Raw genomic sequence first — 19,798 nt, 5'->3', positions numbered from 1 at the left:
TTTTTTTTGTTTTTAAATCAACTGGTGCCAGAAAGTTAAACAGATTTGTAAATTACTTCTATAAAAAAAATCTTAATCCTTCCTGTACTTATTAGCTGCTGAATACTACAGCGGAAATTCTTTTCTTTTTGAAACACAGAGCTCTGTGCTGACATCACGACCACAGTGCTCTCTGCTGACATCTCTGTCCATTTTAGGAACTGTCCAGAGTGAAAGGAAATCCCCATAGAAAACATATGCTGTTCTGGACAGTTCCTAAAATGGACAGAGATGTCAGCAGAGAGCACTGTGCTCGTGATGTCAGCAGAGAGCTCTGTGTTCCAAAAAGAAAAGAATTTCTGCTGTAGTATTCAACAGCTAATAAGCACAGGAAGGATTAAGATTTTTTAATAGAAGTAATTTACAAATCTGTTTAACTTTCTGGCACCAGCTGATTTGTATTTGATTTTTCCACGGGAGTACCCCTTTAAAATACTTAAAAATCCTGGTTATGGGGGAGGGGGGCAAATACTTTATAATACACAGTGCTTGGAGTGCTTACTTGTAAATATGGCTTCTCACATTATAGGACTGGTATGTAACATTTGCTGAAGGTGACTATGAGGTGGTCCTCAAACTGTGGACCTGCAGATGTTGCTAAACTACAACTTCCAGCACGCACGGACAGCCGTTGGCTGTTTTGCAACATCTGGAGGTCCACAGTATGAAGACCACTTCCTTAGGGCTTAGGCTTTGTCCACACTACCGTTGGGATCCCCTATTGCAGTGGTCTCCAACCTGCGGACCTCCAGATGTTGCAAAACTACAACTCCCAGCATGCCCGGACAGCCGTTGGCTGTCCGGGCATGCTGGGAGTTGTAGTTTTGCAACATCTGGAGGTCCGCAGGTTGGAGACCACTGCCCTATCGGGAATCCCACCAGATTTGACAGGAAGAAAAAAAACAAAGCGATATTCTTCCAATCAAAACGCAGTTTTCCATGCCGGACCCCCATTATGGGTCAGTAGGTGTCCGCTGGGCACAGATGGTGGCCGTCGGTCAATGGGCCGTGGTTCACTTTGGGAGGGGAGCTATGATGATGTTCTTGTAACCTTTCACCCCCGTCAGGTGGTCGCTCTCGAAGTCAACCACGAGTTTGCGCAGTCCCGATAGCTGAGGCACGAGGTCCACTCGGACTTTGGCATCTTGCCCCGGTTCTATGGGGCTTTCTCTGTAACCGGATAAACACGGAATTGTTACCAGACATAGTAACGTTTCATAGACATTAAAAAGCAGTGACTAGGATTAGGCTATGTTCACACACTGCGGCCCAGATTTAGGAAGAGAACGTTTATACAAGGTTTTGCGCACCCGTTGGGATGACAACGTAAACTGTTAGAGGACCCCATTGATTTATATGGCGGAATTGAGTCACTTTATCAAAACCTGTGCGAAGGAAACATAGCCCTGTTGCCCATAGGAACCAATCAGATTGCTTCTTTCACTATTGAAAAGGCCTGTGAAAAATGAAAGAAGCCATCTGATTGGTTGCTATGGGCAACTGGTCAACTTTTCCTCTGGACAGGTTTTGATAAATCTACCCCCTTAGTGACTTAGATTGGGCCTTACGTGCTATTTGACTCTGCCTAAAACAGTGCATAGGTACCAAACATAGCCCCATACGTGACTATGTTCGGCCATAGAAATAAATGGGGTCCGCTGCTCCCGGTAACAGCATATCCCGTTTTCGGCAGGATTCGGCTAATGGGTGCGCTAATGTAGTGCGAACCTTCCCTAAGATGGTCTGGTTTTCAAAATCACTCTATAATGGGGTCTTAGAGGGAGATTCGTCAAAACCTGTATAGTGTTCGTGGACCCCATTGATTTATATGGCCGAATTGAGAGGGGAGATTTATCAAAACCTGTCCAGAGGAAAAGTAGCTGAGTTGCCCATAGCAACCAATCAGATCGCTGCTTTCATTTTTGAAAAGGCCTCTGAAAAATGAAAGAAGCGATCTGACTGGTTGCTATGGGCAACTGGTTAACTTTGCCTCAGCACAGGCCTTGGTAACCCCCCTATAGTCTCTCATCTCACTAGATTTATTATCTGGCTGAACGTGCGCCAAAGTTCACCAACGGGAAAACAGACCAAGTTAAGAGATGGCTAGAAAAGTGCATACACCTTGGGGGGAGATTTATCAAAACCCGTGTAGAGGAAAAGTTGGGTCAGATCGCTGCTTTCATTTTTAATAAGGCCTCTGAAGAATGAAAGGAGCCATCTGATTGGTTGCTATGGGTGACTGCGCCATTCTTTGTCTACACGGGTTTTAATAAATCTCCCCCCTATGAGGGCAGAACCTTAAAGAGTTGTGTAAATAGGTGCAAAATTAAAGGGGTACTCCAGCCCTAAGACATCTTATCCGCTATCCAAAGGATAGGGGATAAGATGTCTGACCGCGGGGGTCCCGCCGCTGGGTACCCCCGCAATCTTGTGTTCAGCACCCACCTCGGGTTGCTGCACACCGCTCTGCCAGCTCAGAATCTGGGGCTGGGGCATCGTGACGTCATGACTCCGCCCCCGCTATGCAAGTCTATGGGGGCACGGGGGGTGGCATGACGGCCATCACACTACATCCCATAGACTTGAATAGCGGGGGCGGGCCGTAACGTCACGTCACACGGGGGCGGAGTCGTGACGTACGATACACCGGCCCCGTGGTCGTCAGATTATGAGCTGGCAGCGCGGCGTGCAGCTCCCCGAGGTGGGTGCTGAATGCAAGATTCTGGGGGTCCCCAGCGGCGGGACCCCCGCGGTCAGACATCTTATCCCCTATCCATTTTTTTTTTTTTTGTTTCTTGTGTTTTTACTATTTTAAGTATGGTCCCCATGCTTAAAATACTACAAACACTACAAGAAACTCTGTTTTTACTGAAGCCGCTCTTTACCCCATCCGACCGGATTTGGCCACTTACAGTTCCTTGACCACAGGTTGGTCGGTCAGGCCGGCTCCCTCCAGGGTGAAGCTACATCCCGACAGCGGCTCCGATAGAGGATTCTTCACGGAGATCTCTGCCACCAGCTTTTTCTGTTGCTTGGGTTCTCCCAGTACCTGCCAAAAACAAGGGAAGCGCCTATTAATAGAAGTACTCCAACCAGGGCTGGTGCAAGCATTTTTGCCACCCTAGGCAAAAGCTAATTTTTCCTGCCCCCTTAACTCCGCCCATTGGCACGGCCTTTGACACACCCCACATTACTACTGGGGTGACACACTGTAACAAACCTCCTCCTCATGTTGCTGGCTGAGCGAGTGGTTCGGATGCTGGTTATCTAACTTTCTTGTGACAGGTAGAGCGGTGCCCCCCACAAAGGGGGCGCTCTAGGCAGCTGCCTATTTTGCCTATAGGCAGAGCCGACTCCAACTTTACCCAGATAATGCAAAGTATGAATTAAAGTAGTTGTATGATGTTAGAAAAACAGCACTGCTGTCCATAAGGCTTGAAAGTTTGTGAACCCTCTAGAATTTTCGGCATTTCTGCGTAAATTTAGCCCAAAAAGACTTTAGATTTTCACACAATACCTATAGGTAAAAAAGAAAAGTTGAACAACTCTTCCATGGCCAGGTAGGAGCAGATGACTAAACCTTTGTCCAGCGGCAATTCTAGTTATAAACGGAAGGTTTCGCAACGGAGTCAACCAAGATGAGCATGTGTATCCTTGGCGCACAGCTCTACATAGAACATTTAAACCAGTGGTCTGAAACTGTGGCCCTCCAGATGTTGCAAAACTTCAACTCCCAGCATGCCCGGACAGCCGTTGGCTGTCCGGGCATGCTGGGAGTTGAAGTTTTGCAACATCTGGAGGGCCACAGTTTCAGACCACTGGTATAAACTGAAGGCTTTTGCTGTATACAGTGAGGTTGCTGATGGACTGTTTAAAGTAGTACATATATATGTATATATATCTATATCTATATGTATATCTATCTATATATCTATCTATATCTCTTTCTATCTATATCTCTATCTATCTATCGGCTCCAAAGCCACCACACTTCCTGGATATGTTCCCTGTAAACCACCCAACCACCCTGCCTGATATATATGGCTCCTGTTGTCTTTTCTGCCTGTGTCATATACTTTGCCATCCTTCCATCCCCTTGCCTGCATCTCCCAGCAATCATTGCAGCTTTGCTCTTCTGTCCAGCTCACTCTCTGGGAGCAGCCCCCACCCTCCTTCTCGGAGTATTAGAGAGAGGTTCAGTGTCTGATTGGCTAAGGCTGCACACACCTCCCAGTTCTCAGCACTAAAGAGAGTATGACTCATCAGTGCAGTGCATACACCTCTGTGTCTCTCAGGAGGGTGGGGGCTGCTTTCAGAGAGGGATTTGGACAGAGACAGCGTGGATGGCTGGATGATGTCATTCCCTCACTTCATATATGTAAGAGACAACCAAAGAGGAGAAACTGCTCTATATATCTAATAGACAATTAAATATGTTGATGAGAGGGAAAGGATGGGCTATGGGTTTGGTTCCCCGGAGTACCCCTATAAGTAAGGGTCAGATATAAGACACTCGACATAAAGGAATGATGTAAGGCTCAGAAAACTAGAGGGATCTGTCAGGTTCAATCAACAGAACATCTGAACCTCCTCACAGTTCAGTCCCGGAGGAGCATTAGCGCAGCTTCCTACACCATAATATACACAGAAATACGTTCACTATAAGAACAGCCTGAACTTATCCTCCTGGGGATCCGATTACCCAGAACTCCCCACCCTGAGAAAAGTAAAAAAAAACAAATGTAACCTTTTGACACCAATTTTTGAGATACTTCTTGGAGGATTCTGTACGTCAAAGTGATGACGTGAGGGCAACAGCCGAGCTCCACTGCTACGAAAATTAGGGGGGGGGGGGGGGGGCTGCCCGTCACATCTGCGCTAAGGGATAGAATGGAGGAAAAATATGATTCCAACCATTTAACCTTTAAAGGGGTACTCCGCTACTCAGTGTTTGGAGCAAACTTTTCTGAACGCTGGAGTCGGCGCCGGGAGCTTGTGATGTAATAGCCCCGCCCACTCAATGCAAGTCTAGTCTTGAATATCTTTGGAACTTGTTTGGGGCTGCTTATCCACCTTCTGGACTATCCTGCGTTGACACCTTATACCAATTTTTCTTTTCCGTCCACACCCAGGGAGATTAGCTACAGTGCCATGGGTTGCAAACTTCTTGATTATGTTGCGCACTGTGGATTGCTCAGTGTGGCACACACAGACACACAATGCAAAGACTAAGTGAACTTCTCTCCTTTTTATCTGCTTCAGAAGTGATTTTTATATTGCCCACACCTGTTACTTGCCCCAGGTGAGTTTAAAGGAGCATCACATGCTGGAAACAATCTTATTTATTTACAATTTTGAAAGGGTGCCAATAATTTTGTCCAGCCCATTTTTGGAGTTTGGTGACATTATGTCCAATTTGCTTTTTTTCCTCTCTTTTTTGGTTTAGTTCCAATACACACAAAGGGAATAACCATGTGTATAGCAAAACATGTATTACTGCAATCCTTTCCTGTGAGAAATACTTCATTTTCTTCAAAAATTTTAGGGGTGCCAACATTTACGGCCATGACTGTATATATATATATTTGACACCAAGCGTGAACGCCAGTTTTATTGGCACAAAAATCTGGTGCATTTGGCATCGTAAATCTGCTGCAATGTATAAACCGGCAATCGCACGTACACTGTTATTTCAGCCCGACTCACCCGCACTTTGATGTCGGGGTTCTTCACATTAATGTCTCTTATAGCAAGGAGAACGTCCTTCGTAGAATTGTCAGTGAGAAGAGCCACCACTTTGATCATGTTGTCCTGGGTCAGGGTGCTGCCATACTTCTCGTAGAGAACCCTCAGAGGGACAGACTTCTCTGCAGAAACAGCAAAGGAACAGGATTATAGCAACAGTCAGTGATACAATGTAACTATTAGGAATACACATGATTAAACTCCATTATGTATGAACTTCTGCACTGTTCCACGTCATCCAGAACATTGCTTAGGTCTTAAAGGGGTACTCCGCCCCTAGACATCTTATCCCCTATCCAAAGGATAGGGGATAAGATGTCAGATCGCCGGGTTTCCCGCTGCTGGGGACCCCCGGAGATCGCCGCTGTGGCACCCCGCTGTCATTACTGCACAGAGCGAGTTTGCTCTGTGCGTAATGACAGGCGATACAGGGGACGGAGCAGCGTGACATCATGGCTCCGCCCCTCGTGACATCATGGTCCGCCCCCTTAATGCAAGTCTATGGCAGGGGCGTGACGACCGCCATGCCCCCTCCCATAGACTCGTATTGAGAGGGTGGGCCGTGACATCACAAGGGGCGGAGCCGTGACGTAATGATGCTCCGGCCCCTGTATTGCCCGCCATTACGTGCAGAGCGAACTCGCCCTGGGCAGTAATGATAGCGGGGTGCCACAGCGGCGATTCCGAGGGTCCCCAGCAGCGGGACCCCGGCGATCTGACATCTTATCCCCTATCCTTTGGATAGGGGATAAGATGTCTAGGGGCGAAGTACCCCTTTAAAGGGGTACTCGGCAGCTTGGAGCGGAGTGGCAGGGTCTTGAAGTTACAACCACGCCCATCATGACATCACACCACGCCCCCTCAATGCAAGTCTATGGGAGGGGGCGCGGCAGCCACCACGCCCCCTCCCATAAACTTGCATTGAGGGGGCGTGGCGTGACGTCACCCGCACCCAGCTTCTAAACGAACGTCAGGTGCTGCACAGAGATTGCGGGTCCCAGCGGCTGGACCGCCGCGATCAGACATCTTATCCCCTATCCTTTGGATAGGGGATAAGATGTCTTGGGGGCAGAGTACCCCTTTAAAGAAGTACCTTTCATCAAACCATATTTTCTAAACTAACTCAGATTATATTCCCTAACTACTCCTAACACCCCTCCTGCCTTTAAAAACATTTTCAGAGCTTTAAAAAGCTGTGTATCATATCTTTTCCCCTTGCTCACATTGTACGAGCTCCTGGCAGGAGAAAATGGGCGTTCCCCAGCAGGCATGACATCACTGAAGCCCGGCCCATGCCCAGCACGCACTTCCTGAGTTTGGTCTCCTGCCAGGCGGGGAGGAGACCAAACTAATTGTTTGACTTGCGCAGGGAACAGAACAGAGCCACCGAGTGGCCGTTTTTTCAAACGCATTAAAAACATATAAAAGGTTGAGAATTTTAACAGCAAATAAATAGCAAAGTGTCTTCTAATTACATAAGGAACAATATATTAAAAGTTTAGTTCGACGTCAGGTACTCTTTGAAAGATCAGAAGCTCGGGCCTCTCCAAGCATCACGTAACCCAATGGATCTCTCGCTGTTCACATCAATGCTCTATCCAGAATTTTCTTTCTTCTTTTGTTCCAGACAAAACACAGTAAAGACCCATTTCAGCGTAAATGCCAAAAATGAGATCATAACTAGAAAAGATCCAAGTTAAAGGGTTATTCCAGGAAAAAACTTTTTTTTTTTTACATATGAACTGGCTCCAGAAAGTTAAACAGATTTGTAAATTACTTCTATTAAAAAATATTAATCCTTTCAGTACTTATGAGCTGCTGAAGTTGAGTTGTTCTTTTCTGTCTGAGTGCTCTCTGATGACACCTGTCTCGGGAACTGTCCAGAGTAGAAGCAAATCCCCATAGCAAACCTCTTCTACTCTGTGCAGTTCCCGAGACAAGCAGAGGTGTCAGCAGAGAGAACTTTGGTCAGACAGAAAAGAACAACTCAACTTCAGCAGCTGATAATTATTGGAAGGATTAAGATTTTTTAATAAAAGTAATTTACAAATCTGTTTAACTTTCTGGAGCCAGTTGATATTAAAAAAAATAAATGTTTTTTCCTGGAATACCCCTTTAACCGCGAGTCTGAAAACAATAGAAAATAAACCCCCCTCCCCTGAATGATGTTGGCGGATAATCATACATGAGATAATAGGGTTCACTCTTCTGTGGATTTACAATCAATAGGGACGCAGCCTTGCGAAACATTTCCAGGCGGAATGTCAGATAATACAAGTACACGACCTATTTATTAATATCGCGGCGGATGTAATGCGACAATGAGGAATGAGGAGAGTCAAAAAGCACAATGGAAAAGTCAACACGAAGGACGAGAAGGTAAAGGATTAACAGAGATCTGGTATAAAGCAGTGATGGGCGGTGATTCCTGGTGAATTAGGCATCAGGCTTCTACTGAGGAGTCATTCATATATATGGGAAAATAGCTATATACACCTAATATCAAAAGAAGAATAATGAAAGCTGACTAGAAGTGGTCGGCTCGGTCAACATTTGGTAGAACCTGTCTTGATCCTGATGAAGCTAATTTTGCCGCCCCTTGACCCTGATCTTTGACACATCTCACCTAACTACTGGGGTGACACACTGTAACAAACCTACTCCTCATGTAATCTCCTTACTACTGGGGTGACACACTGTAACAAACCTCCTCCTCATGTAATCTCCTTACTACTGGGCTGACACACTGTAACAAACCTCCTCCTCATGTACACCTTAATACTGGGGTGACACACTGTAACAAACCTCCTCCTCATGTAATCTCCTTACTACTGGGGTGACACACTGTAACAAACCTCCTCCTCATGTAATCACCTTACTACTGGGGTGACCCACTGTAACAAACCCCCTCCTCATGTAATCTCCTTACTACTGGGGTGACACACTGTAACAAACCTCCTCCTCATCTAATCACCTTACTACTGGGCTGACACACTGTAACAAACCTCCTCCTCATGTAATCACCTTACTACTGGGGTGACACACTGTAACAAACCTCCTCCTCATGTAATCTCCTTACTACTGGGGTGACACACTTTAACCAACCTCCTCCTCATGTAATCACCTTACTACTGGGGTGACCCACTGTAACAAACCCCCTCCTCATGTAATCTCCTTACTACTGGGGTGACACACTGTAACAAACCTCCTCCTCATCTAATCACCTTACTACTGGGGTGACACACTGTAACAGACCTCCTCCTCATGTAATCACCTTACTACTGCGGTGACACACTGTAACAAACCTCCTCCTCCTCATGTAATCTCCTTACTACTGGGGTGACACACTGTAACAAACCTCCTCCTCATGTAATCTCCTTACTACTGGGGTGACACACTGTAACAAACCTCCTCCTCATGTAATCTCCTTACTACTGGGGTGACACACTGTAACAAACCTCCTCCTCATGTAATCTCCTTACTACTGGGGTGACACACTGTAACAGACCTCCTCCTCATGTAATCTTCTTACTACTGGGGTGACACACTGTAACAAACCTCCTCCTCATTTAATCTCCTTACTACTGGGGAGACACACTGTAACAAACCTCCTCCTCCTCATGTAATCTCCTTACTACTGGGGTGACACACTGTAACAAACCTCCTCCTCATGTAATCTCCTTACTACTGGGGTGACACACTGTAACAAACCTCCTCCTCATGTAATCTCCTTACTACTGGGGTGACACTGTAACAAAGCTCCTCCTCATGTAATCTTCTTACTACTGGGGTGACACACTGTAACAAACCTCCTCCTCATTTAATCTCCTTACTACTGGGGAGACACACTGTAACAAACCTCCTCCTCATGTAATCTCCTTACTACTGGGGTGACACACTGTAACAAACCTCCTCCTCATGTAATCTCCTTACTGTTTGGGTGACACACTGTAACAAACCTCCTCCTCATGTAATCTCCTTACTACTGGGGTGATACACTGTAACAAACCTCCTCCTCATGTAGTCTCCTTACTACTGGGGTGACACACTGTAACAAACCTCCTCCTCATGTAATCTCCTTACTACTGGGGTGACACACTGTAACAAACCTCCTCCTCATCTAATCTCCTTACTACTGGGGTGACACGCTGTTACAAACATACAAATGCTGTAAGAATCCGCACACAAGCCCCATCGACTGTCAGTAGTGCCATCATTGACCTCTATAACCCGAGTGGTGGCGGAGGGGCGGAGACAGAGTTGTGATGTCATGAGGCAGAGGATCATGCCTGTCTGACTCTGAGGTGCATGTTGCCGATGAAAGCAGTACTCCTCCGTTATCCGTAACTTGGCGTCGGAGTCATTATTGACTAGCCCAGAATCCAGCAGTATATCGGGTGGTATCGAGGATAAACCACGCCCTGGCGTCACGAATACAATGTTAGTGCCATCTGCCCCTAGGGTAACAACATCTGCCCTCATCACACCCCATTACCACATGTTGATACCCTCAGGTAGTTGTATGCTTATATACAGGGGTCAACTCCTGGGAACAAAAGTGAGGGAACTCACCCAAGATTTCCACTCAAGAGCTGGTCCTGCTAATGGGAATGGTGATCCTGTTGTGCAAAAGGTGCAGGAACTCAGTTCCCACCCGTTCCTGCAGGACTTGAGCCCTGCTTATATACCCAAGACCCAAAACTTTAACTTGGACAGCACAACCAGGGTGCCTCCTGCTGTTGGAAAACTACAACTCCCAGCAACTCCCACAGCAGCCAACAGTCATCCTCCATACAGAAGAGGAAAAAACCCCTGTTGAGGAAACCTCTAGCGCAGTGTTATCCAACCAGAGTGCCTCCAGCTGTTGCAAAACTACAACTCGGACAGCACAACCAGAGTGCCTCCTGCTGTTGCAAAACTACAACTCCCAGCATGCCCGGACAGCCAACAGTCATCCTCCATGCAGAAGAGGAAAAAACCACTGTGGAGGAAACCTCTAGGGCACCGTTATCCAACCAGGGTGCCTCCAGCTGTTGCAAAACTACAATTTCCCTCATCCTCCATACAGAAGAGGAAAAAACCTCTGTGGAGGAAACCTCTAGGGCACTGTTATCCAACCAGGGTGCCTCCAGCTGTTGCAAAACTACAACTCCCAGCATGCCCGCACAGCCTTCGGCTGTCCGGGCATGCTGGGAGTTGTAGTTTTGCAACAGCTGGAGGCACACCGGAATACTATCCCATAGTATATCCTGAAATTCATTCTCTAATAACCAACTACTTTGCATATGTTTGCGGCGTTGGGAGTCCTGGGGCCCAAAATACATTTACAATATGTGCGATCTGCATTGATTTTCAATTACAGTTAAATGGGAAAATCCAAGGTGGAATGATATATAGAAATAGCAATAGACTGTATAGAGACGCCCAGGGGCACATTCCTATGAAGTCTCCTCAGTCCGTTAGCTTTTTGGCACAGATCTCCCGGGTTGCGCGCCAAAACTGGGACCGGATCCAGAAAAAGATTTTTACAGTATACATATAGTCTATTTAGGATGGCGGCATACTGTACTGTACTGTACTTAGAACAACATCACTACGAGGTGTGACAGCTCCGAGTGTCAAGTGATGGAAAAGAATTGAATGGAAGAATCAGGGCCAAAAAAGATGACAAATTGTATTAGGAATAGAGGACAACAATTCATGGGGAGGTCGTTGTGGTTTGATAAATTGGGGCCCAAACCAAGTCTTCCTACAGTGCCCCCCAGTCTCATATCTTGCACGGATGAGGTTGGGATAGGAAGACGGGATAGAAGAAAGGGCTACGAGGACAGGATATAAGGGTTGAGATATGAGGATGGGATAGGAGGACGGGATATGAGGACGGGATAGGAGGACGGGATAGGAGGACGGGATAGGAGGACGGGATAGGAGGACGGGATATGAGGACGGGATATGAGGACGGGATATGAGGACGGGATATGAGGACGGGATATGAGGACAGGATATGAGGACGGGATAGGAGGACGGGATAGGAGGACGGGATAGGAGGACGGGATAGGAGGACGGGATAGGACGACGGGATAGGAGGACGGGATAGGAGGACGGGATAGAGAGACAGAAAATGAGGACGGGATTAGAGGATGAAATAAAAAAACGAGATATGAGGATGGGATATGAAGACGGGATAGGAAGACAGGATATGAGGACTGGATATGAGGTCAGGATATGAGGATGTGATATGAGGTTGGGTTTTGAGGAAGGGATATAAAGGTTTGGAACATGAGGGCGGGACATGAGGTGGGGAAAGGAAGATGGGATATGAGGACGGGATAAGAGATTGGGATATGAGGTCAGGATATGAGGAAGAGATATGAGTTCGGGATATGAAGACAAGATATAAGTACAAGATATAAGGGTTGAGATATGAGGCAAGTTTAAGAGGACGAGATATGAGGACGGGATAGGAAGACAGGATATGAGGATGGGATAAGAGGACAAGATAAGAGGATGGGATAAGAGGATGGGATATGAGGATGGGATAAGAGGACGAGATATGAGGATGGGATATGAAGACGGGATAGGAAGACAGGATATGAGGTCAGGATATGATGTCGGGATATGAGGATGGGATATGAGGACAAGATAAGAGGATGGGATAAGAGGACGGGATATGAGGATGGGATAAGAGGACGAGATATGAGGATGGGATATGAAGACGGGATAGGAAGACAGGATATGAGGTCAGGATATGATGTCGGGATATGAGGATGGGATATGAGGACAAGATATGAGGATGGGATAAGAGGACAAGATAAGAGGATGGGATAAGAGGACGGGATATGAGGACGGGATATGAGGACGAGATATGAGGATGGGATATGAGGACGAGATATGAGGATGGGATATGAAGACGGGATAGGAAGACAGGATATGAGGTCAGGATATGATGTCGGGATATGAGTATGGGATAAGATAAGAGGATGGGATAAGAGGATGGGATAAGAGGATGGGATAAGAGGACGGGATATTAGGTCGGGTATTGAGAACGGGAAAGGAAGATTGGGATATGAGGACGGGATAGGAGATTGGGATATGAGGTCAGGATATGAGAACGGGATATAAGGAAGAGATATGAGGTCAGGATATGAAGACAAGATTGAGGACAAGATATAAGGGTTGTGATATGAGGCAGGGATAAGAGGACGGGATATGAAGACAAGATATGAGTATGGGATATGAGGTCGGGATATGATGAAGGGATAGGAGGACGGGTTTTGAGGACAGGATATAAGGGTTGGGACACACGGAGGGGATATGAGGTCGGGATAGAAAGACCAGAGATTAGGTCAGGATATGAGGACGGGATATGAGGATGGGATATGAGGACATGAGCATCGTTGTTGCTTTTCCTCTCCCACAAGGTTAAGGTAGGAAAAACTGGGCAATGCTGGGTCCTCTGCTAGTTTATTATACCTTCTATTATTATATTATTATACACTCACTCCCCAGTAGCAGCCTCTTTGTTTGCAGTAGAAAGTTTAGATGTATATCTGACAATCTTTCTAGAAAATTATCCACCAAAACATTCCTTTTGTCTCTGTTGTGTTGTGTTATAGGAACATTCTGGTGCGGAACATTTGCGGCAAAAACCAAACGGTGATTAGTCGCGGTACCGCTAATAAGTCACAATGTTCAAACACAGCCTTACTTTAAAGGGGTACTCCACTGCTCAGTGTTCGGAAGTAGATGTTCCGAACACTGTTTTCGCACCTCGTGACATCAAGACCACCCCTCCTCAATGCAAGTCAATGGGAGGGGGCGTGACGTCAGTCACGCCTCCTTCCATAGACTTGCATTGAGGGGGCATGGTCGTGATGTCACAAGGGGCATGGCCGACCCCCGCAGCACAAAAACAGCATTCGGAACATTTATTCCGAACGCTGGCCAATGGAGTACCCCTTTAAGAATTAGGCAATATTAACAAATCACTGCATGCTGGGAGTTGTAGTTTTGCAACAGCTGGAGGACCGCAGGTTGGATACCACACCCGTAGCACCTTCTGCAGGGTGTATAAGTTTGAAATGTCTGCCCTCCAAAACTTTATTTTTGTCCTTGGCATAGAAGTGCATTTTACAGCGTTGCCGGTTGGTGGTTTTACTGAAATAAGTCTTGGAAATTGTAGAAGGCGCACTGGGAATGGAAAGACCCTCTAAGAATTATAATGTCAGGAATAATGAGTCCAGATTTACAAGCATAGAAACAATTACTGTGACCGTCCGGCTGCAGGGCCTATAATCTCATATTCAGTATGATAGCTGATCAGCCCTGACATTTATTTCTTTATGACAATCTTGGTAGTGACGAGAAACTCTGCTGTGACTTAAGTGGAAGCCATAGTGATGGAAGTTCATGTGTCTTCAGGCCATTGTTTCCCCACATGGATATAGGGGGTTAAGTAGACTGGAGCTATTCAAGCTCCCCCTACAACCATGGAAATGCCAGATTAATGATGTGTTGGACAACTGGGTCACAAAATCTTCAAAGGTCTTTAATGTCCACCATCATTTTGGGTTATTTAAGTTGCTTCATTGGAATAGAACACTCATCTAAAGATCAGGACTGTTGGTGGCCTTCAGGACTGGGTTGGGGTCTCTATACCACTCATATAAAGATCTGGACTGTTGGTGGCCTTGAGGACTGGGTTGGGGACCTCTGCTCTATACCCCTCATATAAAGATCTGGACTGTTGGTGGTCTTGAGGACTGGGTTGGGGACCTCTGCTCTATACCACTCATATAAAGATCTGGACTGTTGGTGGTTTTGAGGACTGGGTTGGGGACCTCTGCTCTATACCACTTATATAAAGATCTGGACTGTTGGTGGTCTTGAGGACTGGGTTGTGGACCTCTGTTCTATACCACTCATATAAAGATCTGGACTGTTGGTGACCTTGAGGACTGGGTTGGGGACCTCTGCTCTATACCACTCATATAAAGATCTGGACTGTTGGTGGTCTTGAGGACTGGGTTGGGGACCTCTGTTCTATACCACTCATATAAAGATCTGGACTGTTGGTGGTCTTGAGGACTGGGTTGGGGACCTCTGCTCTATACCCCTCATATAAAGATCTGGACTGTTGGTGGTCTTGAGGACTGGGTTGGGGACCTCTGCTCTATACCCCTCATATAAAGATCTGGACTGTTGGTACCCTTGAGGACTGGGTTGGGGACCTCTGCTCTATACCACTCATATAAAGATCTGGACTGTTGGTGGCCTTGAGGACTGGGTTGGGGACCTCTGCTCTATACCCCTCATATAAAGATCTGGACTGTTGGTATCCTTGAGGACTGGGTTGGGGACCTCTGCTCTATACCACTCATATAAAGATCTGGACTGTTGGTGGTCTTGAGGACTGGGTTGGGGATCTCTGCTATATACCACTCATATAAAGATCTGGACTGTTGGTGGTCTTGAGGACTGGGTTGGGAACCTCTGCTCTATACCCCTCATATAAAGATCTGGACTGTTGGTATCCTTGAGGACTGGGTTGGGGACCTCTGCTCTATACCACTCATATAAAGATCTGGACTGTTGGTGGCCTTGAGGACTGGGTTGAGGACCTCTGCTCTATACCACTCATATAAAGATCTGGACTGTTGGTGGTCTTGAGGACTGGGTTAGGGACCTCTGCTCTATACCACTCATATAAAGATCTGGACTGTTGTTGGTCTTGAGGACTGGGTTGGGGACCTCTGCTCTATACTACTCATATAAATATCTGGACTGTTGGTGGTCTTGAGGACTGGGTTGAGGACCTCTGCTCTATACCACTCATGTAAAGATCTGGACTGTTGGTGGCCTTGAGGACTGGGTTGGGGACCTCTGCTCTATACCACTCATATAAAGATCTGGACTGTTGGTTGCCTTGAGGACTGGGTTGAGGACCTCTGCTCTATACCACTCATATAAAGATCTGGACTGTTGGTGACCTTGAGGACTGGGTAGGGGACCTCTGCTCTATACCACTCATATAAAGATCTGGACTGTTGGTGGTCTTGAGGACTGGGTTGAGGACCTCTGCTCTATACCACTCATATAAAGATCTGGACTGTTGGTGACCTTGAGGACTGGGTTGAGGACCTCTGCTCTATACCACTCATATAAAGATCTGGACTGTTGGTGGTCTTGAGGACTGGGTTGGGGACCTCTGCTTTATACCACTCATATAAAGATCTGGACTGTTGGTGGCCTTGAGGACTGGGTTGGGGACCTCTGCTCTATACCACTCATAGAAAGATCTGGACTGTTGGTGTCCTTGAGGACTGGGTAGGGGACCTCTGCTCTATACCACTCATATAAAGATCTGGACTGTTGGTGGCCTTGAGGACTGGGTAGGGGACATCTGTGTTTACCAACCAGGGTGCCTCCAGCTGTAGGAAAACTACAACTCCCAGCTTGTCCAGAAAGCCAATGAGGTGCTAACATTTAATTACAGGTCACTGAGCCTATGAGGCAGTGGTCTCTAAATGGTGAAACTCCAGTTGTGCAAAATTACAACTCCCAACATGCACAGCCAGCCAACAGGATGACATTACAAGTCCCTGAGCCTATATAGCAGTTGTCTCCAAACAGTTGACCTCCAGCTGTTGCAAAACTACAACTCCCAGCATGCCCGGACAGCCAACGGCTGTCCGGGCATGCTGGGAGTTGTAGTTTTGTAACAGCTGGAGGTCCATCGTTTGGAGACCTAGGCTATATAGTGATCCAGGGAGGAAGGTCAGTTTGCATGCTCCACAACCAATAACATTGTGCTATGTCTAAAATATACACAGTCACTATACAGAGAACGCAGCCCTTCGCCAGTCCGTGCGGACCCTCTATAGGACCCCCATCGATTGCTCCATTACAATCCATCGGTCACTTCTCCTTCCCAGCCTCCCGGTATCACTCTATATAATTCAGCACAACCGCAGTAAAAGCTTATTATCGATTTATCGACGCCGCAACGCAGGAGAAATACAATGTCCCCGCAGCACTTACACTTACACCACATGAAACGCCAATATGTGACATTAATATATTTTAGAGGCTCTGCCGAGCCATAGGGCTGTAAAAAACTATTTATAACCGGGACTATAACCGGCTTAGCTCTTATTTTGGATTACTTCTGGGGGGAAAAAGATATTTAAAAGTACAGATTTTTTTTAATGTATTATTATTATTATTTTATTATGTTATTATCATCATATTATTATTATTATTATATAACTATTATTATATCATTATTATTTTTTATTATATTATCATTATAATATTATATAACTATTATAATTTTATTATATTATTATCATATTATTATTATTATATAACTATTATATCATTATTATAATTTTTTTTATTATATTATCATCATCATATTATTATACAACTATTATTATTACAAAGTCCAAGTGTCAGGCACAGCTCACTCGTACGCCCTTCCTGCGTCTCGGACGAGACTGAACAACAACTCATGTAACGATATGAAAAATAAAGAGATGTCCAGCGCAGGTTCCAAGCAATGCGAAATTATTTATTCAGCAGTAACACAACATGATGACAGGTAGGTGACGCGTTTCAGCCACAATCTGCGGCCTTAGTCATGACTAAGGCCGCAGATTGTGGCTGAAACGCGTCACCTACCTGTCATCATGTTGTGTTACTGCTGAATAAATAATTTCGCATTGCTTGGAACCTGCGCTGGACATCTCTTTATTTTTCATAACTATTATTATTATATCATTATTATTATTTTATTATATTATTGTATCATTATTATATCATTATTATTATCATTATTATATCATTATTATTATTATTTTATTATCATCATCATCATATTATTATTATATAACTATTATTATATCATTATCATTATTTTATTATCATCATCATCATATTATTATTATTATTATATAACTATTAAAATATCATTATTATTATTTTTTATTATATTATCATTATAATATTATTATTATATAACTATAATTTTTTTATTATACTATCATCATCAATTATACGTATAACTATTATTACTATATCATTATTATTCTTTTATTATATTATTATATCAGTATTACCGTATATACTCGAGTATAAGCCGACCCGAGTATAAGCCGAGACCCCTAATTTCAACCCAAAATCCCAGGAAAAGTTATTGACTCGAGTATAAGCCTAGGGTGGGAAATACCTCATCCCCCCCTGTCATCATCCAGACCCGTCATTAACATCCTCATCATCATCCCCTTGTCATCATCCCACACATCCCCCCTTCATCATCCCCTTATCATCCCACACATCCCCCCTTCATCATCCCCTTGTCATCATCCCACACATCCCCCCTTCATCATCCCCTTGTCATCATCCCACACATCCCCCCTTCATCATCCCCTTATCATCCCACACATCCCCCCTTCATCATCCCCTTGTCATCATCCCACACATCCCCCCTTCATCATCCCCTTATCATCCCGCACATCCCCCCTTCATCATCCCCTTATCATCCCACACATCCCCCCTTCATCATCCCCTTGTCATCATCCCACACATCCCCCCTTCATCATCCCCTTATCATCCCGCACATCCCCCCTTCATCATCCCCTTATCATCCCACACATCCCCCCTTCATCATCCCCTTATCATCCCACACCCCCCCCTTCATCATCCCCACCCCCCTTCATCATCCCCACACCCCCCCTTCATCATCCTCTTCTCATCATTTGCCCTCAGTGGTCTTCAACCTGCGGACCTCCAGAGGTTTCAAAACTACAACTCCCAGCAAGCCCGGGCAGCCATCGGCTGTCCGGGCTTGCTGGGAGTTGTAGTTTTGAAAGCTCCGGAGGTCCGCAGGTTGAAGACCACTGCGGCCTTCAACATCATCCAGCCCCCTCTCACCCCCTTTAGTTCTGAGTACTCACCTCCGCTCGGCGCTGGTCCGGTCCAGCAGGGCTGTCCGGAGAGGAGGTGGTCCGGTGGGGAGGTGGTCCGGGCTGCTATCTTCACCGGGGGCGCCTCTTCTCCGCGCTTCCGGCCCGGAATAGAGGCGTTGCCTTGACAATGACGCAGGAGTACGTTGGCAATGAACGCACCTCTGCGTCGTTGTCACGGCAACGTGACTATTCTGAGGCCGGGCCCGAAGCGCTTAGAAGAGGCCTCCCCGGTGAAGATAGCAGCCCGGAACCAGTATCCCACCGGACCACCTCCTCACCGGACAGTCCTGCAGGACCGGACCAGCGCCGAGCGGAGGTGAGTACTGTACAGAACTAAAGGGGGTGAGAGGGGGCTGGATGATGTTGAAGGCCGCAGTGGTCTTCAACCTGCGGACCTCCGGAGGTTTCAAAACTACAACTCCCAGCAAGCCCGGACAGCCGATGGCTGCCCTGGCTTGCTGGGAGTTGTAGTTTTGAAACCTCTGGAGGTCCGCAGGTTGAAGACCACTGCGGGTGGGGGAGTTCACTCGAGTATAAGCCGAGGGGGGTGTTTTCAGCACGAAAAATCGTGCTGAAAAACTCGGCCTATACTCGAGTATATACGGTATATAATTATTATTATTTTTATTATTATCATCATCATCATATTATTATTATTATCTATTATTATTATATCATTATTATAATTTTTTATTATTATCATCATCATAATATTATTATTATATAACTATTATTATTTTATTATATTATTATTATCATATTATTATATAACTATTATAATTATATAATTATTATTTTTTTATTATATTATCATCATCATATTATTATTAAATAACTATTATTATATCATTATTATTTTATTATATTATTATATCATCATTATTATTATTATTATTTTATTACCATATTACTATTATATAACTATTATATTATTATTTTATTATATTATTATCATCATATTATTATTAACTGTTATTATTAAATTATTATTATTTAACTATTATTATTAAAACATTATTATTATTCTTTTTTTTTTTTTTTTTTAA

General features: G+C 45.3%; 1 protein-coding gene across 3 annotated transcripts in view; it reads right to left on the bottom strand.

The window, feature by feature from the left end:
* Positions 1-481: 481 nt before the first annotated feature.
* Positions 482-19,798, bottom strand: part of TGM2 (transglutaminase 2) — an 89,846-nt gene continuing 70,529 nt past the window's right edge. For 2 of the 3 annotated variants that reach the window (XM_056549839.1, XM_056549840.1), the window contains exons 11-13: positions 5,746-5,906; positions 2,952-3,088; positions 857-1,209 (exon numbers count right to left, since the gene is read on the bottom strand). In XM_056549839.1, the coding sequence (XP_056405814.1) occupies positions 1,053-1,209; positions 2,952-3,088; positions 5,746-5,906 (455 nt within the window). In that variant the 3' untranslated portion in view covers positions 857-1,052. Of the gene's footprint in view, positions 786-856; positions 1,210-2,951; positions 3,089-5,745; positions 5,907-19,798 lie in introns of those variants that run through there. The other variant, XR_008849510.1, reaches the window with a different exon arrangement.

Source organism: Hyla sarda, chromosome 13 (assembly GCF_029499605.1).
Source record: "Hyla sarda isolate aHylSar1 chromosome 13, aHylSar1.hap1, whole genome shotgun sequence".
Classification (NCBI taxonomy): Eukaryota; Metazoa; Chordata; class Amphibia; order Anura; family Hylidae; genus Hyla; species Hyla sarda.
The sequence above is the reverse complement of the archived record's forward strand: the minus strand, read 5'-3'. Positions and strand labels throughout refer to the sequence as shown.